At 44.8% G+C, this 24196-nt stretch overlaps 1 protein-coding gene across 4 annotated transcripts in view; it reads left to right on the forward strand.

Moving 5' to 3' along the window:
- CCDC88C (coiled-coil domain containing 88C) overlaps window positions 1-24196 on the forward strand; it is a 142059-nt gene that overhangs the window by 16117 nt on the left and 101746 nt on the right. For all 4 annotated transcript variants that reach the window (XM_073578163.1, XM_073578165.1, XM_073578164.1 and 1 more), the window contains exons 4-12: window positions 14741-14810; window positions 16691-16749; window positions 17203-17286; window positions 17585-17725; window positions 21697-21881; window positions 22382-22463; window positions 22705-22863; window positions 23448-23594; window positions 23705-23849. In XM_073578163.1, coding sequence (XP_073434264.1) covers window positions 14741-14810; window positions 16691-16749; window positions 17203-17286; window positions 17585-17725; window positions 21697-21881; window positions 22382-22463; window positions 22705-22863; window positions 23448-23594; window positions 23705-23849 — 1072 coding nt within the window. The remainder of the gene's footprint in view (window positions 1-14740; window positions 14811-16690; window positions 16750-17202; window positions 17287-17584; window positions 17726-21696; window positions 21882-22381; window positions 22464-22704; window positions 22864-23447; window positions 23595-23704; window positions 23850-24196) is intronic.

Below are 24196 nucleotides of genomic sequence, written 5' to 3' on the forward strand. Positions count from 1 at the left end.
GCCCAGGACAGAGCCCTGTGGTACCCCACTTGAGACATTCTTCCAACTGGATGTGCAGCCATTTACGACCACTCTTTGGGTCCGATCACTAAGCCAGTTATGAATCCACCTAACAGTTGCCTTGTCCATTCCATACTTAATCATTTTTTCAATAAGGATTGTATGAGAGACTTTGTCAAATGCTTTGCTGAAGTCAAGATATACTATATCTACAGCATTTCCTTGATCCACCCAATCAGTGATACCGTCATAGAAGGAAATTAAGTTAGTCTGACATGACTTATTAGTTACAAACCCATGCTGACTCTGTTTAATCACTTCATTCTTATCCAGGTATTGACATACATGTTGTTTAATAATTTGTTCAAAGATCTTTCCTGGTATAGAAGTCAGACTCACCGGCCTATAGTTACCTGGGTCCACCTTCTTCCCCTTTTTGAAGATAGGAACAACATTTGCTCTTCTCCAGTCTTCTGGCACTTCTCCTGTTCTCCAAGAATTTTCAAAGATTATAGAGAGGGGTTCAAAAATTTCTTCTGCTATCTCCTTCAGTACTCTGGGGTGTAATTCATCTGGACCTGGAGACTTGAATTCATTTAGGCTAGCTAAGTGTTTCCTCACTATCTTTCTGTTTATAGATATCCTGGATTCTTCTATTCCCTTAATAGGACAGTGAATAACAGTTGATGTTACATTTCCTTTCTGAGAGAAAACAGATGCAAAATAGGAATTTAAAAGTTCAGCCTTCTCAACATCCTGTCTTACCATTTCATCATTTTCATCCTGTAAAAATCCTATAGCATCTTTGACTTTTCTTTTACTTTTGACATATCCCCAAAATCCTTTATTATTGCTTTTGACATCTCTTGCAAGCCTCAATTCATTTTCAGCTTTAGCTAATCTGATTTGTGCCCTGCAGGTTCTGCAGACAGCATTATATTCTTCTTTAGATATGCCTCCCTCTTTCCATTTTATAAACATTTTTTTCTTCCTTTTTAGCATGTGCTTAAGTTCTGTGTTCATCCATCCTGGTTTCCTTAAATGCTTCCTATTCTTCCCTCTTTTCGGAATTGTTAACAACTGTGCTTTGAGAATTTCATTTTTCAAGATTTCCCATCCTTCCTGGACATTTTTGTCTTTAAGGATATCCAGCCATTGGATCCCTCCAATTCTCTTTCTGAATCCCTTAAAATCTGCCTTTCTGAAATCTAACCTTGACGTCTGAGTCTTCACAGGTCTTCCGCCTCTAGTTATCCAAAATTCTAAAATAGCATGGTCGCTACCTCCTAGGGTCCCAGCCACTTTTACCTCCTCAACCATTTCCTCCCTGTTTATAAGGATTAGATCCAAGGTAGCAGTTCCCCTTGTTTTCTCCCTTACCTTTTGGAAGATAAAGTTGTCAGCAAGAGAGGATAAGAATTTCCTTGACCTGTTAGTTTTGCCTGAGAGAGATTCCCAACAAATGTCTGGATAGTTGAAATCTCCCATGACAACTATGTCATATTTTTTGGAGAACTTGGCCATTTGATGCATAAAGAGTTCATCCATAGCTTCAGCTTGCACAGGCGGCCTGTAGTAAATGCCTACAATGGTGTAGTATAGAAACATTTTAGTTTGTGATTGGTTTCTCTTTCTCCAATATTTTTATTAATTAGATTCTTTCGTCTTTGTTCTTCCTTTCCACTTCTAATAGCAGAGTTCTCAATAGCATTTGTCAGGTGTATGGCTTTTTCTGGTCTTTTGCTTCCCTTCCCATGTTGTTCTAGTTTAAAGCTCTCCTTACAAGTGTAGCAAGGCGACTTCCAAATACATGCTTTCCAGTCTTCGTAAGGTGCACCCCATCTCTAGCAAGTAGTCCATCGTATAAGTAGTTCACTCCGTGATCCAGAAATCCAAATCGTTGCTGACGGCACCATCGACGTAGCCAGTTGTTCACCTGCAGAATCTTATTCCACCTCCTTGTTCCATGGCCATCCACTGGGAGGATGGAAGAGAAGACCACCTGCGCTCCCAGTTCTTTCACTTTCTTACCTAAGTCTTCAAAGTCTCTGCAGATGGTTTCCAGGTCGTTTCTTGCAGTGTCATTTGTCCCCACATGTAGTAGCAGGAATGGGTAGTCATCTGTAGGTCTGAAGAGTCCTGATATCCTGTCAGACACATCTTTAATTTTTGCACCTGGAAGACAGCACATTTCTCTTGAAGTTATATCCGGTCTGCAGATAGCGGCCTCAGTTCCTCTCAACAGGGAATCCCCCATGACCACCACTCTCCGTTTCTTCTTCACAACATTTTTCTTTCTCCATCCAGGAGGACTCTGAAGGCGTACAAGGTTGCTGCTTGTTGGCAAAGTCTTATCCTGATGTATTTCTTCATTGTTTTCCTGCGTGAGAGCCTGGTACTGGTTTCTGAGCAGTATGGGTGCTGACTGCCTCCTGATCCTCCTGCTTCTCTGGGTCACATGTCTCCATTCCTTTGTTTCTTCAGGTGCACTTCGAATTTCTTCTCTTTCTGTAACATGAAGAGATAATTCTGCTCTGTCCAAGAACTCTTCACCTTCCTTAATGATCTTCAACGTAGCTAACCTCTCTTCGAGATTTTGCAACTTTTCCTCCAACAGGGACACAAGCTTGCATTTGTGGCATGTGAAGTTTGGCTTTTCCACTGGTAAGTCTGTGAACATGTAGCAAGAAATGCAGCTCACCAAATGGCTCCTGGCCTCTTCCATCTTGAGATTTCTTAAAAACGATGAAAGATGAGCCCAAATTCGCGCGCCGATAGGCGCGCAGTTTTTCCGATTTCCTCTTTTCAGCTGCAACGGCCAAAACCCAGTGATCGTTGAGCTCGCGGAGACTCTTCACTTATCCCAGAAGGCACTGGGAATATGCAAATGATCTCCTCAAGACTCTTCCCCTGGTTTTCCGATTTCCTCTTTTCAGCTGCAACGGCCAAAACCCAGTGATCGTTGAGCTCGCGGAGACTCTTCACTTATCCCAGAAGGCACTGGGAATATGCAAATGATCTCCTCAAGACTCTTCCCCTGGTTTTGTGTACTGGTTTTTTCCCCTAGTACACTTCATACACACACTGCTCCGCTCCGTACACCTCGTACACACGCGGCTCCGCTCCGTACACCTCGTACACACGCGGCTCTGCTACGTACACCTCGTACACACGCGGCTCTGCTACGTACACCTCGTACACACGCGGCTCTGCTACGTACACCTCGTACACACGCGGCTCTGCTCCGTACACCTCGTACACACGCGGCTCTGCTCCGTACACCTCGTACACACGCGGCTCTGCTCCGTACACCTCGTACACACGCGGCTCTGCTCCGTACACCTCGTACACACGCGGCTCTGCTCCGTACACCTCGTACACACGCGGCTCTGCTCCGTACACCTCGTACACACGCGGCTCTGCTCCGTACACCTCGTACACACGCGGCTCTGCTCCGTACACCTCGTACACACGCGGCTCTGCTCCGTACACCTCGTACACACGCGGCTCTGCTCCGTACACCTCGTACACACGCGGCTCTGCTCCGTACACCTCGTACACACGCGGCTCTGCTCCGTACACCTCGTACACACGCGGCTCTGCTCCGTACACCTCGTACACACGCGGCTCTGCTCCGTACACCTCGTACACACGCGGCTCTGCTCCGTAGACATGCGGCTTCGCTACGTACACACATGACTCCTCTCCATACACTTCATACACACGCGGCTCCGCTCCGCACACCTCGTACACACGCGGCTCCGCTCCGCACACTTCGTACACACGTGGCTCCGCTCCGCACACTTCGTACACACGCGGCTCCGCTCCGCACACTTCGTACACACGCGGCTCCGCGCCGCACACTTCGTACACACGCGGCTCGGCTCCGCACACTTTGTACTCACGCGGCTCGGCTCCATACACCCCGCTCTGTACACACGCGGCTCGGCTCCGTACGCCCCGCTTTGTACACATGCGGCTCTGCTCACTTTATACACACGCGGCTCCGCTCTGTACGCTCTGTAGACACGCGGCTCCGCTCTGTAGACACGCGGCTCCGCTCTGTAGACACGCGGCTCCGCTCTGTAGACACGCGGCTCCGCTCTGTAGACACGCGGCTCCGCTCTGTAGACACGCGGCTCCGCTCTGTAGACACGCGGCTCCGCTCTGTAGACACGCGGCTCCGCTCTGTAGACACGCGGCTCCGCTCTGTAGACACGCGGCTCCGCTCTGTAGACACGCGGCTCCGCTCTGTAGACACGCGGCTCCGCTCTGTAGACACGCGGCTCCGCTCTGTAGACACGCGGCTCCGCTCTGTAGACACGCGGCTCCGCTCTGTAGACACGCGGCTCCGCTCTGTAGACACGCGGCTCCGCTCTGTAGACACGCGGCTCTGCTCCGTACGCTTTGTAGACACACGGCTCCGCTCCGTACGCTTTGTAGACACACGGCTCCGCTCCGTACGCTTTGTAGACACACGGCTCCGCTACATCAACCCTGTAAACCCCTCCTGACCCCACACACAAACTTACCTTCATCGAGCACCATGACAGACAGCAGCGTCCTGCATACACTGAGGCCCCTGATCATGTGACCCCTGACTCCTCTCCCTACTGTGACCTCATCCCGGGTCCTGTGCACACAGAACAGCCATCGAGCGCTCCTGAATGCGCGCCTTCCACCTGCCTCAGGGAGTGAGACGTGATGCACCGCGGGCCGCAAATGCCTGCCTCAGAGGCCGCATGCGGCACATGTGCCGCGTATTTGAGACCTCTGTTCTAAGCGTTATGTGTGGAGAAAACCAGGCACTGCGCATCACCTGCCCAATACAATCCCAACAGTGAAACATGGTGGTGGCAAAATCATGCTATGGGGGTGTTTTTCAGCTGCAGGGGCAGGATGACTGGTTGCAATTGAAGGATACATGAATGTGGCCAAGTACAGAGATATCCTGGATGAAAACCTCTTCCAGAGTGCTCTGGACCTTAGACTTGGCCGAAGGTTCACCTTCCAACAAGACAATGACCCTAAGCACACAGCTAAAATAACAAAGGAGTGGCTTCAGAACAACTCTGAGACCATTCTTGACTGGCCCAGCCAGAGACCTGACCTAAACCCAATTGAGCATCTCTGGAGAGACCTGGAAATGACTGTCCACCAATGTTCACCATCCAACCTGACGTAAATGGAGAGGATCTGCAAGGAAGAATGGCAGAGGATCCCCGAATCCAGGTGTGAAAAACTTGTTCCATCATTCCCAAGAAGACTCATGGCTGTACTAGATCAAAAGGGTGCTTCTACTCAATACTGAGCAAAGGGCCTGAATACTTATGACCATGTGATATTTCAGTTTTTCTTTTTTAATTTGCAAACATTTCTACATTTGTTTTTTTTCAGTCAAGATGGGGTGCAGAGTGTACATTATGAGAAAAAAATGAACTTTTTTGAATTTACCAAATGGCTGCAATGAAACAGAGTGAATAATTTAATGGGGTCTGAGTACTTTCCGCACCCACTATATGTTTACTGAGCAGTCAGACAGGCAGCGGCCCCCCCGGGGGCCCATCTATTATTAACATTGATCCACATTTACTGATTACTTCTGTGCTGGAAACATTAATTAGTTGGAGTGATTACAGATGGAGTTGGAGGGCAGCACCGTGTTGTCCTCCACCTTGTACGTGCTGCACTCGGTGCACTATATGGCCTGTGGTCACCGCATATCTTGTTGTCAGGGACAGCGCATATTCCCTGTGTCAGTACATACTGTATTTGGGGTGTGATTGCCGCCCCCATGTCTGGTCTTGTAAACAATGGGCGTCTAATAATTACACGTGATTAGCCATAGTGGGCCAGGCATGTCGTTTAGCCGCCATGTAGGCAGATTCTTGGCCCCGGGTCCCTATAGTAACTACTGTGTATTGTACACACTGGGCGCAGCATGATTGTTATTACACCTTCGTGGATTGTTGTAGCCTTAATCTGTGGATTACACAACATCCCCCTCAACCTGCGGCTGAGCCTGAAGTGCTGTACATATAATATACATGTAATGGCTATATACTGGGTTCCATAAGACTGTTTATCTGGAAGCTTCAGTATGAATGTGTGTATGTATGTGTGTGTGTGCGTGTGTGTGTATATATATATATATATATATATATATATATATATATATATAGTCATATGTAAAAGTTTGGGCACCCCTATTAATGTTAGCCTTTTTTCTTTATAACAATTTTGGTTTTTGCAACAGCTATTTCAGTTTCATATATCTAATAACTGATGGACTCAGTTATATTTCTGGATTCAAATGAGGTTTATTGTACTAACAGAAAATGTGCAATCTGCATTTAAACAAAATTTGACCGGTGCAAAAGTATGGGCACCCTTATCATTTTCTTGATTTGAACACTCCTAACTACTTTTTACTGACTTCCTAAAGCACTAAATTGGTTTTGTAACCTCATTGAGCTTTGAACTTCATAGCCAGGTGTATCAAATCATGAGAAAAGGTATTTAAGGTGGCCACTTGCAAGTAGTTCTCCTATTTGATTCTCCTATGAAGAGTGGCATCATGGGCTCCTCAAAACAACTCTCAAATGATCTGAAAACAAAGATTATTCAACATAGCTTTTCAGGGGAAGGATACAAAAAGTTGTCTCAGAGATTTAACCTGTCAGTTTCCACTGTGAGGAACATAGTAAGGAAATGGAAGAACACAGGTACAGTTCTTGTTAAGCCCAGAAGTGGCAGGCCAAGAAAAATATCAGAAAGGCAGAGAAGAAGAATGGTGAGAACAGTCAAGGACAATCCACAGACCACCTCCAAAGACCTGCAGCATCATCTTGCTGCAGATGGGGTCACTGTGCATCGGTCAACAATACAGCGCATGCATAACGCCTTTTTGTATGACCAAACAACTCAATCTTTGTTTCATCAGTTCACAGGACCTTCTTCCAAAATGTAACTGGCTTGTCCAAATGTGCTTTTGCATACCTCAGGCGACTCTGTTTGTGGCGTGCTTGCAGAAACGGCTTCTTTCGCATCACTCTCCCATACAGCTTCTCCTTGTGCAAAGTGCGCTGTGTTGTTGACCGATGCACAGTGACACCATCTGCAGCAAGATGATGCTGCAGGTCTTTGGAGGTGGTCTGTGGATTGTCCTTGACTGTTCTCACCATTCTTCTTCTCTGCCTTTCTGATATTTTTCTTGGCCTGCCACTTCTGGGCTTAACAAGAACTGTACCTGTGTTCTTCCATTTCCTTACTATGTTCCTCACAGTGGAAACTGACAGGTTAAATCTCTGAGACAACTTTTTGTATCCTTCCCCTGAAAAGCTATGCTGAATAATCTTTGTTTTCAGATTATTTGAGAGTTGTTTTGAGGAGCTCATGATGCCACTCTTCATAGGAGAATCAAATAGGAGAACTACTTGCAAGTGGCCACCTTAAATACCTTTTCTCATGATTTGATACACCTGGCTATGAAGTTCAAAGCTCAATGAGGTTACAAAACCAATTTAGTGCTTCAGGAAGTCAGTAAAAAGTAGTTAGGAGTGTTCAAATCAAGAAAATGATAAGGGTGCCCATACTTTTGCACCGGTCAAATTTTGTTTAAATGCAGATTGCACATTTGCTGTTAGTACAGTAAACCTCATTTGAATCCAGAAATATAACTGAGTCCATCAGTTATTAGATATATGAAACTGAAATAGCTGTTGCAAAAACCAAAATTGTTATAAAGAAAAAAGGTTAACATTAATAGGGGTGCCCAAACTTTTACATATGACTGTATAATATGAGAATTGCTCAACTAGCAATTCCACACAGTTCTGTTATTATAGGAGTCACTGCCGGGACCTTAGGATCAGCCAGAAAATACTGCGGGGAGGTTGCTAATATCCTGGGACTTCCAAATAGTTCATCCAGCCGATCCATGTATAATGGCGAATCCAATTGATAAACCTGCAGCCAGATTAAAGCATGTACTGTACGGACGGTGAGATACAGGTGCAGTAGGAATACAGAAACTGTGTATCTAATCCTATCCTGTGTGATACTGTCTGCTGAGCCGTGTATCTAATCCTATCCTGTGTGATACTGTCTGCTGAGCTGTGTATCTAATCCTCTCCTGTGTGATACTGTCTGCTGAGCTGTGTATCTAATCCTCTCCTGTGTGATACTGTCTGATAAGCTGTGTATCTAATCCTATCCTGTGTGACACTGACTGCTGAGCCGCGTATCTAATCCTATCCTGTGTGATACTGACTGCTGAGCCGTGTATCTAATCCAATCCTGTGTGATACTGTCTGCTGAGCCATGTATCTAATCCAATCCTGTGTGATACTGTCTGCTGAGCCGTGTATCTAATCCTATCCTGTGTGATACTGTCTGCTGAGCCGTGTATCTAATCCTCTCCTGTGTGATACTGTCTGATAAGCTGTGTATCTAATCCTATCCTGTGTGACACTGACTGCTGAGCCGCGTATCTAATCCTATCCTGTGTGATACTGACTGCTGAGCCATGTATCTAATCCTATCCTGTGTGATACTGTCTGCTGAGCCGTGTATCTAATCCTCTCCTGTGTGATACTGTCTGCTGAGCAGTGTATCTAATCCTCTCCTGTGTGATACTGTCTGCTGAGCCGTGTATCTAATCCTCTCCTGTGTGATACTGTCTGCTGAGCAGTGTATCTAATCCTATCCTGTGTGATACTGTCTGCTGAGCCGTGTATCTAATCCTCTCCTGTGTGATACTGTCTGATAAGCTGTGTATCTAATCCTATCCCGTGTGACACTGTCTGCTGAGCCATGTATCTAATCCTATCCTGTGTGATACTGTCTGCTTAGCCGTGTATCTAATCCTCTCCTGTGTGATACTGTCTGCTGAGCCGTGTATCTAATCCTATCCTGTGTGATACTGACTGCTGAGCAGTGTATCTAATCCTCTCCTGTGTGATACTGACTGCTGAGCCGTGTATCTAATCCTCTCCTGTGTGATACTGACTGCTGAGCCGTGTATCTAATCCTATCCTGTGTGATACTGTCTGCTGAGCTGTGTATCTAATCCTATCCCGTGTGACACTGACTGCTGAGCAGTGTATCTAATCCTATCCTGTGTGACACTGACTGCTGAGCAGTGTATCTAATCCTATCCTGTGTGACACTGTCTGCTGAGCTGTGTATCTAATCCTATCCTGAGTGATACTGTCTGCTGAGCCGTGTATCTAAAGGGCTGTCACATTGTAGAAGGATCAACTTTATTCTCATTTGCACAAGGAAAGACTAGAAGCAATGGGATGAAACTGAATGGGAGGAGACACAGATTAGATATTAGAAAAATCTTTTTGACAGAGTGATCAATGAGTGGAACAAGCTGCCACGAGAAGTGGTGAGTTCTCCTTCAATGGAAGTCTTCAAACAGAGGCTGGACAGACATCTGACTGAGATGATTTAGCGAATCCTGCTTTGAGCAGGGGGTTGGACCAGATGGCCCAGGAGGTCCCTTCCAACTCTACGATTCTATGATTCTATGATTCTATCTAATCCTATCCTGAGTGATACTGACTGCTGAGCCGTGTATCTAATCCTATGATGGGTGATACTGTCTGATAAGCTGTGAATCTAATCCTCTCCTGTGTGACACTGCACTATGTATCTAGTCTCTGGCTGCCTCCATGTTTCCTGTGGTTTCCTCCTGTCACCTTTCTCCTCTGAGTATGTGGCTGTCTCTTGACGGTCGGTCTGATCAGAGCTGTCATTTCATCAACTCCCCTGGCAGCGCTGCCTGTCGGCCCCTCTGCGGCTTGGGGTTGAAAGCTGATAATTGCCAGTACGGTGGTAGTGGGGTAATCTTCTGAGAATACTGGTAATAGCAGCCGTCGGATCACAGCTGCCCCCGTGACAGATGGTGCCAGAGACGAGCTGATTGGGGGGTGCAGCTGTCGTGTCACTCCTCATCAGGGGCGCAGGTAACAGGGGATGCTGCTGACCCGTTTTTTAAAAATCCCCAAAAAAAAAAAGTCAACCTCTGATTTGACCGGAGTGATTAAGTTATCTGCCTTTATAGTGCTGGATGGCGATGATGAATATGACTGCCTGGCTGTCGCAGACCCCTACCTAGAACGTGTCCCCTAATACCGCAGCAGATTTGCCATTCGGTGCTGTAGGAAAGTTGTAGGCATAACTCCCACATGGCGGGATATTGATGACCAGATATAACTCTGAAATGACTGCTGGGAATATTTGCCTCCATTTCCAGGAGAATTTTGCATTTATTATATTTGGTGATTATTATGTAATTTATTCCTCAGGCGCGGTGGTGCAGTTTATAGAAGACTTGAGACTTCGGCACCAGCAGCTCATGTATACAATCCTCCTGTAGATGTGCGTTGTAGTCGCTGACATGTTTCTGACACATGAAACGGGAACCTCTGGATTACAAGTGAACTTAGTTACTAAGACACTTGGGCTATGTTCACACGCTGCGTTTTTTGTTTTGCTTTATTTTTTTTATGCAAATTTTAGCTGCGTTTTACAGTACCTGCAAAATCTGTGACTTTTCAGAAATCTCATTCGCACAGCTTGGTTTTATTTTCCCGACTGACTTGGAAAACCGCTGCATTTTTGTAAACTGCAGTGTGTCACTTTCAGCGTTCTTCACTCATAAGGAACAATGGGTAAGTGGGGAAAACGAAGCCAAAAACCATGTATCAGTTTTTGCTGCATTTTGGGTGCAAAAACCTAAGGAAGTGAATCATGCTTTTTTTTGGGTCACTAAACTTTATCAGCATGCACAAAAGACAATAAAAACGCAGCAAAAACTCCTGCAAACCCTGCTTTTTGTAAGCAGCTTCTTTACTGAAAAGACAGCAGGTTTTGCCTGAAGAAAAAAACAACTGAAAAACTCAACATGTGAACAAGGCCTTAGGCTATGTTCAAACGTAGCCTTTTTTTTCCGCTGCCAAAACCTGCTCTCTTGGTAGTAATAAATTTGCTGCAAAAAAAAGCAGGTTTTACTAAGTTTTTGTTGCGTTTTTTTGCTGTGGTTTTGTCATGGTACTTTTGTCTCTTGTGCATGCTGATAAAGTTTAGTGCATAAAAATAAAATTGTTTTTTGCGTCAAAAACCGATAGCTGCTTTATTTTTTTTTCACCACCCATTGCTGTCAATGGGTGAAATACGCTGAAAGAAGTGACCTGCTCCATTCTGTGATACCCCAAGGTTTTGTACAAAATATTGAGGACAGAAAAAAACAAGCCGTGTGCATGAGATTTCTGAAAATCACAGACTTTGCTGGTACAGTGAAACAAAGCTGAAAATTTGCATTAAAAAAAAAAATGCAACGTGTGAACATAGCCTATGGCCGGGGTCAGATTTGTGAGAAACTCGCACGAGTCTCGCATCTCAATGCCTGACACTGCCGCCGGGACTCGGACCGGAGCGCTCAGCTGCATAGGAATACATGTATCCGCAAACTCCGGTCCCAGGTGTCAGAGGCGGGTATTGAGATGCGAGACAGGTGAGAGTTTCTCGCGAGACTGACCCCAGCCTTACGCTGATTTTTGACCAAGACTGATCTTGTGGGCAAAGAAAGTTCTGAGCAGCTACATCGGCGAAAGGAGTTCCAGCAAGTCATGCAAAATTCATCAGGTTCCCACTTTTTTTGCAACTTGCTACCCTAAAGGTTACAGTGTGACCCCATTCGCCCACATTACACTGCTCAGTGATCATCAGGTAGTTGCTGGAAAGCCAAAGCTTTAATATCCGCATACATCGATAATTTTCTAGAATTTGTTCCATTGGGGCATCCGGTTTCTAAGTTCAGTATCCTAAACTCTTCTCTCCAAAATGAGTGTTTGGTCTGATCTTTGGAGCTTTTTCCCCATACTCCTCTTAAATGCTCTGTGCTGCTGGAAGAATTATGCTTCTAGTTAGATAGCAGCCACTACAGATCGGTAGGCTCCTCTCCTGAAATACTCTGTGCCGCTGTGGGACCTGTTCTTTGTGCAGTGTCCCATCGCTATATAGATTATGTTGAGTTTTTATGATGCTGTAATATTAAAAAAATGTCCTTCAGGCCAAGAGCTGCCCTTTTGTACTTTCTTGGCATCAGATCCACAACTTAACCTGGAGTCTTTTTTTTTTTTTCTCTTTAACCCTTCGTGTCTTGAGTAACGGCAAGCCACAGCCTCGAAGCTCTGGGATATTTTGGGACCCTGTGCCTATTGCTCTATACAGTCTGCCATAACCAGTGCCCCTATCCTGGTCCTGATCACTAGATGTCCTGTGAGTTTATGGGCTCAAACAGGGTAATAAAAGCAGCGCCACCCTTAGCCTCAGGTCATGTGCGGTATTGCTGCACAGCCCCCTTTGATTCAATGAAGCTAAACTGTAATACCATAGACAACCTGTAGTTAGTTAGTGGCGCTATTTCTGGAACAGCAATGTTTTTCGAATTCTGAAAACCCTTATAAATTACCCCATAATATATTCAGGGAATTGCTATTTATGCAATTTCCTGCGAGATCATCCTCTGCATTACCACCCTCCTCCTCCTGGCCGGTCCGCGTCATGATGACTCTTATTATTGAGGCCGATGAACGCTCGGATTATTTACTCTGCGATTTATAAATCTATTTAACCCTTCGCTGCTCGATCTCCTGTGGACAAATGATTGAAACCAAAGGCCGTGTATCCGCCATGTTGTGTCCGGTCGTCACAGAATTGTATACAGGGATGCTTCTTTCATCTGGGATTCTGTAATTTATCTGATAGATTTGTTAATTAGATTTTATATTCCGGCAGATTTAGTGCCAGATTGGAGGAATTGCATTAATTTAATATTCATGGACCTAATGTTTGAACGTTAATAATTTTATTTTATTTTTTTTTTATGTGTGTTTTTGTGCTATGGAAACAAAAATGAAACAAATCACTGCAGCTGGTGGTTTATCCTGCAGATTTGGGATCCTCACTGGGTAAAATCTGCCCCAACAGGTTCCGTTTACTGTGAGTTAAAAAAAGCCAATTAGCACAGGTTGTACCAAACAGAAAAAGTTGAATATGTGGTTGATATAAAAATGCTGAAAAAGTGCGGAAAATCTGTGCATAAATAAATGACGTGTGACAGTCACCTAACATACTGGATTAGGGGAATTTTACACTGTAGTGGGAACCGGGACCGACTTACATTATTGTTTGTGTTCGCTCCCTCTTAAATCAATAGGCAAAAAAAAGCCCCATTAAAGGATGTCACCTGCAGGGGTCGTCACCCAGCTTTCCTGGGATCCTGACCGTTTTATCGGCCTGTCAGTGGTGCATTATGGGATATTTACAGATTGGGAACGCGTGTTGCAGCTTTATGGGGCTGGGGGCTGTCATGTGCGTTTTTCCTGTGCTGTCTCTTTATGGGGATGGACTTTGGGACGTCGATATCTCTTGTTTATTTTAGGGGGATCGGCTTTAAAAAAAAAAAAGCCAGTTAATGTTGTAAAACTGGTTCCTGCCGAATGCAACAAAGACTGTGCCGTGGGCCACGTGACTGTAGTGTACAGCATGGTGGACATCCTCGACAAGTGACCCTGACTGGACCGCAGAAGAAGGGGACATTGAGTGTGTCCTCAGCTCTGCTACCTCAGTGTATATATGTGTTTCATCTAACATCTGATAATCCAGAATGTATGACCGGTCTGACAAGTTTTTCTTATCCCTCTAGGGACTGTTTTTCATGCTTAGGGTATTATTGTCCCCTGGATGTTAGGCACCCCAATGTCTACCAGGACGGTACCTATAGGGGGCTTCTGACGACCCAAAGTGGCGTATCTTTCCTCATAGTTTCTGTCACTCTTCTTATGAAACTGATGGTGTAAGGGTTTTGGATCCCAGGGCTGCTGGGTCTACCGTTTTGGCTGTGAATGGGTTAATCATGCAGGCGGATGAGCTCATACTGGTTTTGTTCTTTTTGGCGTTTATTTAGCGCTCTCTTTTCTCGCCGCTGCTTTATTTGTATTGTTTCTTTATATTCGGACGTCTCCAATGGCTGTGACTAATTCCTTCAGAGGCTCGAGGGGGCGCTGGAATGTGCAACTGATGCTCCGAACTGGGGCCTAGACCCCTCGGGCAATATCCATGTGTATCCATCCTCATATAGGCCCCCGATATCAGTGGTTGCTGCACCTAGAATCGGCATCATTAGCGAATTACGCAGCGCTATGTTTACCTATAGTTGTCCCGATTGCTGGTGATGGTGTGTGTGTATAAACTGTAAAGCGCTGCGGAATATGTTAGCGCTATATAAAAATAAAGATTATTATTATTATTATTATTATTATTATTATATTTTTTTTTTTTTTCTTTTTTGCAACCATCTTTGTAAAAACCACCAAAGATTTGCTAAACTAATAATAATCTTTATTTTTATATAGCGCTAACATATTCCGCAGCACTTTACACTTTGCACATATTATCATCACTGTCCCCGATGTTGTCCTTGGTGGGATTTGAACCCAGGGCTCCAGAGCTGCAAAGCTGCAGTGCTAACCACTGAACCACCGCGCTGCCCTTAAACTGCCTGAAAAATGCACTGCACACCATAACTTACCAAAATTGCATTTCACAACAAAATCTGCACAGATTACATACTGACTCATAGTGGAATTTTCCTATCATTTCCACTGAATTAAAGAAAAATAAAGAGGTTTTTTAATATACATTTATTTTTATTATTGTTTTCCAGGAAGTTCTGCAGCAGCTGATCGTGATGACTTTGCCCAATGTTCTGCTGATTGGTAAAGACCCTCTAACAGGTGCGTCATCCTTTTCAGAAGTACCATTATCTTGTATGTTTGTCGAACACTGTGCAAAAGTTTTGGGCAGGTCTGGAAATTTTTCTTGCGAAGGTTGATTAATTAGTAAATTAGGATATAGATGGGATTCAAATTTTTTTTTTTTTTTTTTTTTTTTTTTCACTTTGCATTTTGGTAATTGATTAAAAAAAAACCATCATCATTTCTATTTGTGACAGCTTCTTACTCTGCAGCATTATTTCACACCTGCCTAAAACTTTTCTTTACAAGTATCCATGCTGCTCACCATTATGGGCACACCTCCATTTTTTTCATAGACTGTACAATATCTTCAGAAATAAATGGAATTGAACCAAAGTAATACAACAATAAAACATTGTTTCTCAACTTACATGTTGCAGTTTGAAAGAAAAAAAACAGAATAAATAGCATGGGCACCGATAAAGGCACCCCTAATTAATACTTGGTTGCACACCCTTTGGCATTGATGACAGCCTCCAAACGTTTCTTGTAGCCATATCTACGTTTCTTGCACTTCTCGCTGGTATTTTCTCCCACTCTTCCTTCACTGTTTGTTCAAGCTCTTGAACGTTTGCGGATTCTTTTCCCAATAGCAGATTTCAGCTCACTCATTTTCAATCGGCTGAGGTTAGGACTCCTTGCTGGCCATTTTAAAACAGTCCATTTTTTTCCTTTTTCAACCATTCCTGTGTACTTTTGGATTTGTGTTTTGGGTCATTGTCTTGCTGGAGGACCCATGATCTTTGACTCAAACCAAGCTTTCTCATACTGGGTAGGACAGTTCACTCTCAAATCTCTTGATAACTCTCTGATTTCATGATTACTGTGATATGGTCAAGGCCTCCAGTACCAGAAGCAGCAAAGCAACCCCACAGCATTATGGATCCTCCACCATGCTTACCTGTTGATAGGGGGTTATTTTCCTTATAAGCTTCATTGCACCATCTGTAAACAAACTGTTGCTTTGCATTGCCAAAAAGCTTTATTTTTGTTTCATCTGTCCACAGAACATTATCCCAGAAGAATCATGGTTTGTCAATGTACTCTTTGGCAAATATCAGTCATTCCTTTTTATGTCTTTTCTTCAGCAATGGTTTCTTCCTTGGCCATCGCCCATAAAGCTCTGCTTGGTTTAGTGTGTGGCGTATGGTACTTGTTGAAACTATGGCCCCAGACTGTTCCAGGTTGACCTTCAGGTCTTTGGATCTTTGACGTGGTGTTTTTTTCCACCATTTGCACCAATCTTCTAACATCTCTTGTCCATTTTCCTCTTTACCCCTCGTCAAGTGACGTTCTTGACAGTTCCATGCTTCGCAAACTTCTTAATAACGTTGTGCACTGTTGAAACTGGGATACTAAGGTCTTTGGAGATGGCCTTATACTCTTTGGAAGTTTTGTGTTTGCTAATAATAGCAGTTCTGATGTCCTCAGACGGCTCCTTTTTCTTCACCATTGTGACAAAGGAACAAGGCTTACTACTGTATGTGGCTTTTTAAAACACTGAAGTCATCATTCATTGGCTAATTCATGTCACATGGGCATCGACCATTAATCACAGGTGATTCTCATTTGTGATTTACCACAGGCGAATCACAATGTGTTTCCATACTAATATAATGTATAGAGGCCAATACCAGTGTCACTGCAAGAGTCAGGTTTCTCTATTTTTACCCTTCCATTGTTTTTTGTATTGTATTATTGTTTATCATTTGCATTATGTCCTTACAATTCATGGGTGCCAACAACAATGAGCAAAACTGTACTAACATCCATACACCTAAATATCCGCTCCTATGGTTCATACATAGAAGTAGAGTTTTTTTACACACACATCTATTTCTTCTTTGTGTTTCATCCAGGGAGAAGTATGGAGGAGATGAAGAAGATTCTGCTGCTGATGTTGGGCTGCGCTGTACAGGTGAGTTTCCTGGCAGTGTTGTCAGCACTTGGCTGAGATCACTGTCATGTTCTCGGTGTGTTATAATGAGATGAGACGTTGTGGGATTAGAATCGACATGTCCCAGCAGAGCGAATGTGTTGCCTTCAGCGCTGGGAAAATCCGCAATGTCAGGGTCAATAATTAGCTGAGATCACCAACAATGAGGGGATTACAATCAGTATGGCTGCCTTACCTGTATCGTGTTCCTTCCTGTTATCCCTGCCACCGGCATCATCTCTAGCAATGAGCTACAGGTTATAGCATCATATATTTGTTACCGGGAAAGTTGTGTGATAATCAATATGGCTGCCATCATGTCACACAGCTTTCCTAGTTTCCTCTGCCCGCTTACATCTGTCCGATTTACCTCTCAGGAGTCTGGAAGAGATGAGATAAAAGCCTTTATGTAATTATTTTTGTTTTTCTCTTCAGTGTGACAGGAAAGAGGAGTACATCGAGAAGATCAAGCAGCTGGATATCGAGACACAGGAGGGAATCGTATCGCACATCCAGGAGGTAACGCTCGCTGCAGCCATGGATTATTCATTGCGTTAGTGAGTTATCCTGGAGACGGGACTATGATGTGCGCAGCATGAACGTGGCAGATGGCAGTCACTGATCACGACACTTGGAGCAGTCGATAGTAAATATGACGTATCAGCGACTGGTTACCGTTCTAGGGCCTGGCAAAGCTGGTTGACCTCAGCTGTTGGAGCCGTTGTGGTGACCATACAGCTGTCGCCCATCTTTCTCAGGTCAATAAGTAAAGCCAGTCGTGCTTCTTTTAATAATGGCGGATTTTGCTGTGTGACAGGTGACCCATAACCAAGAGAATGTGTTTGATCTACAATGGCTGGATGTACCGGATGTGGCCCCTGAAGAGCTGGACTCTTTGTCCCGAAGCATGGCACTGCACCTCAGGAGGTTGCTTGATGAGAGGGATGAATATAAAGAGGTAAAATGTCTATGGCGAGTGCAATCGTAGCCATGAAGCGGTGTCCCGTGGTGCAAGATGCTATCTCTGTCCCCTCATGAATCCACAAGTCACATTACCCCCCACTCCCATCCTAAAAAAAAGTGTCAGCCTGGTCCATAAGAAACAAACAGATCGCAACAAAGCTACATACAGTGGGGAAAAAAAGTATTTAGTCAGTCAACAATAGTGCAAGTTCCACCACTTAAAAAGATGAGAGGCGTCTGTAATTTACATCATAGGTAGACCTCAACTATGGGAGACAAACTGAGAAAAAAAAATCCAGAAAATCACATTGTCTGTTTTTTTTTTCATTTTATTTGCATATTATGGTGGAAAATAAGTATTTGGTCAGAAACAAAATTTCATCTCAATACTTTGTGATATATCCTTTGTTGGCAATGACAGAGGTCAAACGTTTTCTGTAAGTCTTCACAAGGTTGCCACACACTGTTGTTGGTATGTTGGCCCATTCCTCCATGCAGATCTCCTCTAGAGCAGTGATGTTTTTGGCTTTTCGCTTGGCAACACGGACTTTCAACTCCCTCCAAAGGTTTTCTATAGGGTTGAGATCTGGAGACTGGCTAGGCCACTCCAGGACCTTGAAATGCTTCTTACGAAGCCACTCCTTCGTTGCCCTGGCGGTGTGCTTTGGATCATTGTCATGTTGAAAGACCCAGCCACGTTTCATCTTCAATGCCCTTGCTGATGGAAGGAGGTTTGCACTCAAAATCTCACGATACATGGCCCCATTCATTCTTTCATGTACCCGGATCAGTCGTCCTGGCCCCTTTGCAGAGAAACAGCCCCAAAGCATGATGTTTCCACCACCATGCTTTACAGTAGGTATGGTGTTTGATGGATGCAACTCAATATTCTTTTTCCTCCAAACACGACAAGTTGTGTTTCTACCAAACAGTTCCAGTTTGGTTTCATCAGACCATAGGACATTCTCCCAAAACTCCTCTGGATCATCCAAATGCTCTCTAGCAAACTTCAGACGGGCCCGGACATGTACAGGCTTAAGCAGTGGGACACGTCTGGCACTGCAGGATCTGAGTCCATGGTGGCGTAGTGTGTTACTTATGGTAGGCCTTGTTACATTGGTCCCAGCTCTCTGCAGTTCATTCACTAGGTCCCCCCGCGTGGTTCTGGGATTTTTGCTCACCGTTCTTGTGATCATTCTGACCCCACGGGGTGGGATTTTTGCGTGGAGCACCAGATCGAGGGAGATTATCAGTGGTCTTGTATGTCTTCCATTTTCTAATTATTGCTCCCACAGTTGATTTCTTCACTCCAAGCTGGTTGGCTATTGCAGATTCAGTCTTCCCAGCCTGGTGCAGGGCTACAATTTTGTTTCTGGTGTCCTTTGACAGCTCTTTGGTCTTCACCATAGTGGAGTTTGGAGTCAGACTGTTTGAGGGTGTGCACAGGTGTCTTTTTATACTGATAACAAGTTTAAACAGGTGCCATTACTACAGGTAATGAGTGGAGGAAAGAGGAGACTCTTAAAGAAGAAGTTACAGGTCTGTGAGAGCCAGAAATCTTGATTGCTTGTTTCTGACCAAATACTTATTTTCCACCATAATATGCAAATAAAATGAAAAAAAAACAGACAATGTGATTTTCTGGATTTTTTTTTCTCAGTTTGTCTCCCATAGTTGAGGTCTACCTATGATGTAAATTACAGACGCCTCTCATCTTTTTAAGTGGTGGAACTTGCACTATTGCTGACTGACTAAATACTTTTTTTCCCCACTGTACATATATACACTGCTCAAAAAAATAAAGGGAACACTTAAACAACAGAATATAACTCCAAATAAATCAAACTTCTGTGAAATCAAACTGTCCACTTAGGAAGCAACACTGATTCACAATCAATTTCACATGCTGTTGTGCAAATGGAATAGACAACAGATGGAAATTATTGGCAATTATCAAACACCCTCAATAAAGGAGTGGTACTGCAGGTGGGGACCACAGACCACATCTCAGTACGAATCTGTTTCTGGCTGATGTTTTGGTCACTTTTGAATGTTGGTTGTGCTTTCACACTCGTGGTAGCATGAGACGGACTCTACAACCCCACACAAGTGGCTCAGGTAGTGCAGCTCATCCAGGATGGCACATCAATGCGAGCTGTGGCAAGAAGGTTTGCTGTGTCTGTCAGCGTAGTGTCCAGAGGCTGGAGGCGCTACCAGGAGACAGGCCAGTACACCAGGAGACGTGGAGGGGGCCTTTGGAGGGTAACAACCCAGCAGCAGGGCCGCTACCTCAGCCTTTGCAAGGAGGAACAGGAGGAGCACTGCCAGAGCCCTGCAAAATGACATCCAGCAGACCACAAATGTGCATGTGTCTGCACAAACGGTTAGAAACTGACTCCATGAGGATGGTCTGAGTGCCCGGTGTCCACAGATGGGGGTTGTGCTCACAGCCCAACATCGTGCGGCCCTCCAAAGAAATGCCATACTATTATTGACCCACTGCCAAAGCGGTCATGCTGAAGGATGTTGCAGGCAGCAGATCACTCTCCACAGCGTCTCCAGACTCTGTCACATCTGTCACGTGCTCAGTGTGAACCTGCTTTCATCTGTGAAGAGCACAGGATGCCAATAGCGTATTTGCAAATCCTGGTGTTCTGTGGCAAATGCCAAGCGTCCTGCACGGTGTTGGACTGTGAGCCTCATTATTATCCGCCCTGCAGGGGCCCCCCTCCACCTCTGTGCCCTGGTGCAGCCGCACAGTCTGCACATGCGGTATGTCCGCCCATGCCTTGACTCCCAGCAAACAGCAGATATTGAATGGGCGTCCACAGACAAGCCAGGTCACCCAAAGCGGGAAATGCTCCTACAGTGAGGGCGACGAGTTGTTTTTCTTGGGTCAAGGTCACATTTCTTTCAGCCTAGGGGTCCTTTTTCTGCATGTTTTAATGGTGTAATACCATGTTTGTCTCCAGGGGGTCATGGAACTAACGCTGCACTCGTCCTGTGATTTGATTTTTTTTTTCCACCCGGTGATTGGGGAGGAAGGGAGCAGTCGTCACCTCTTCCCGCTGGTGGAGGTGACCTCTGGTGCAGGACGCGACGCTCACTTGTCCTGTTTGAACAGCAGCCAAAATTAATCTGGGCCGTGGGGGGGTCGTTCTCTGCTCCATTGACTGAGCTCATAATGCGTTATCCGACATTGGGTCCATGAAGGGATGTTCTGCCGGCAGCCCTGGGGTCTGTTTATGGAAATGTCTCTGGGTGGCGAATAAAGTCAATTTTTTGGGACCTTTTACTGTTGAGCCATAAATTATCAGGTCTCCAGAGCACAGAGTAAAACTGTTCCTCAAGTCCTGAGTTACTTTGGTTTGATTTTTTGACAGAGTTAAAAGTTTTAGCTGCCGCCATGTATAGTCTATATTTTATAGATGATTGTGTTGATTTTTTTTAATGGTATCCACTGACTTTTGAGGCAGGAACATAGTGATATAGGGGGTGCATCCCCAGCCCTGGTAAATGGTGGAGGCCCAAAAAACCTGTCAGCATTTGAAGCACAGGTTATATAGAAAGCGGGGACCTATATTACAGATTTTGCATTAGGACTCACCTGTTTATTACAGCAATTACTGGTTGCCCCTTTTTTCACTAGGAGATAAGCGTCTGCCTGATGCATGTGTCGCCGCATGTCTCTGTTTGGCAGAGCAATTTAACAGGTACCTGCTTGACTGACAACTTGAGCTGGTTTGGATTGTTGTCAGGACAGTCACCAAACCAACTTGAAAATTGACGACTTTTAGTTCCTCCCCCACTGCTCATGGTAGCTTATCTAAAAACATTAAGCAAAGGGGGTGACGCAGGGCACACGAAAAGCTTCACTGAGATCAAAGACCGTATGAAATCTGCTCCAAGGCACAATGGGGAGGGTCAAGGGGAAATGGCTGATTAATATTGTGGTTTTTCTTTCAGGTGATTGTAGATCTCACCCAGGAAAGGGATTATCTCCAGTCTCTGAATCCACCTGCTCCGGTCAAGTCTTCAAGTCCAGATGTGTCGTCAAATGTGGTCAACCATTTTTCTACAGAGGACAAGCAGCATCTGGCAGTGGAACTTGCTGACAGCAAAGCAAAATTACGACGGCTTCGGCAGGAATTGTGAGTTATTTTTCATCGGGAAGACACTGGTTGAAACGGTGCAGAGATCATACAATACTAAAAAACTAACATACCCCAGAGCTGCACTCACTATTCTGCTGGTGGAGTCACTGTGTACATACATTACATTACTGATCCTGAGTTACATCCTGTATTATACTCTGGAGCTGCCCTCACTATTCTGCTGGTGCAGTCACTGTGTACCTGCATTACATTATCGATCCTGAGTTATAGCCTGTATTATACCCCAGAGCGGCTGGTGCAGTCACTGTCTACATACAGTACATTACTTTTCCTGTATTATACTCCTAGAGCTGCACTCACTATTCTGCTGGTTCAGTCACTGTGTACATACATTACTGAGTTGTGTCCTGTATATTACTCCAGAGCTGCACTCACAATTCTGTTATTTAAGTATTATTTTACTGAGTAGTACATTTGCTTTATCTTCAGGTTTCTAAGAGATAATTATCTTTTTTTTTTTTTCTTTACCTGCTCAGAGAAGAAAAGTCAGAGATTCTTTTGGACACTAAACATGAAGTTGAAAGATTGACCCTGGAGCTTCAGAGGCTCAAACAAGAGGTAAAAGAGGAATGAAATCTCTTCATCTGCTTGGACTTCTGGTGACATCTGGTCATTCAGATTTATAAGGAATTATTGGTTGCGCTACTTTCTTTCCATGTGGGAACCCCGATTCTGTGTTTTACCGCGACTCTTTGGCGACCACGTTACCATTATTCTGCACTCATACTCAATCTGAAATCTCATCCGTGAGGTCACAGATATTTTTTTTTTATCCCTCTAACCTTTTGACATTTTTTAGAACATCCAGTTGGCGGCTGAGGCTCGGACTGCGCGCACGTACCGAGATGAAGTGGATTCGCTGAAGGAAGCGGCCAGCAAAGTCGACCGCCTGGAATGTGAACTCATCCGCTGCAAAGAAAAACTTCACGACGTGGAATTCTATAAAGCGCGGATGGACGTAGGTGACATTTACCTATCTGCGTCTGGGAACGCTAGGTGGTTATATAAGCTTATGGAGGATGTCATATAATTTGTAGGCCTTTCTCATCAGTCAGGGCCGGCATCATTTTCTGGATGCCCTGTGACAGGTTTCATGACACCCGGAGAATGAACTTTGCTGGAAAAGATTACATTTCCAGTTTCTCTCTGGAGGAGAAATGTGATCTCATTAATTTTACATGTAGAGAGCTGCGGCGAAACTGAGATGCCGCTGATCCCATGTGGCATTGTGTGCAGGAGCGCTGACCCAGGACAACTCCCTGCATCCTTTGTATAGATTAATACATACGTTTTTTACCGCACATATAGGGTATAAATTCCAGTAGTCTGGCAAGAATGTGTTCTAGATTGTCAAATGAAAGAAAAATGTAAAATCTGCCATCAGGTTGTTTGTCTGCTTCATCCATCTAGGAGGAGGGGAGTTGTAGTTCTTAAGCTGTTTACAATGCCAGAAATTCAGGGTAAACGGCGGTCATTTCTGGAGTGTCAGTCTTTCCATATCACAGTCTTTATGATAATGTATCGGCTGTCATCGCTGTGTAGGAGCTGAGAGAAGATAATGTGATTCTCATCGAGACCAAGGCTCTGCTGGAGGAGCAGCTGGAGGTGGCGCGGGCACGGACTGACAAAGTGCACGAGCTCGAGAAGGACAATCTGCACCTGAAATCCAAGATCCACGACCTGGAGCTGGTGAGGGGGCAAATGCTTTTAGTACCTGCTTGCAGTAAGCCGCACCGCAATGGGTTACTCTGGGTAATGGCGCAGTCATGGCTCATAACATGCTGCTTCTGTGTCACCAGGACCGATTCTCGGACAAGAACCGGATTGAGGAGCTGCTAGAGGAGAACATGGTGCTGGAAATCGCTCACAAGCAAAGCATGAACGAGTCAGCGCAGCTGGGTTGGGAACTGGAGCAGGTGTCCAAGAGCAGCGAGCTGTCCGATGGTATGAATGCTGGGGGGACCCTGACATTTATAGTAATAATCCCACATATACTAGCTATATGAGAAAGAAAACCTTTGCTGCCAGTTCAGGTGATATAAGGATGCGAGTAGTAGAGTGTGATTGTTTCTTGGCTCCAGGGCTCAGGTCGTGTTACCTGCTCTTTATCAATTGCTCAGTGAGTCACCAACGAATTTCCTACAATTGACAAATGTAGCAAAGGAGCGCCCCCTGTTGGGTGGCCTTGGCATCAATCTACTGATTGTCAGCCACAATCTAGAATTTGAGTGATCAGAGGTCGTCATTTACAATGCAGGATCTAAGTGCATGGCTGTAGTGCCGAAAATAGG

This window comes from Dendrobates tinctorius, unplaced genomic scaffold (assembly GCF_039654945.1).
Source record: "Dendrobates tinctorius isolate UK_male_01 unplaced genomic scaffold, ASM3965494v1 ptg000058l, whole genome shotgun sequence".
NCBI lineage: Eukaryota > Metazoa > Chordata > Amphibia > Anura > Dendrobatidae > Dendrobates > Dendrobates tinctorius.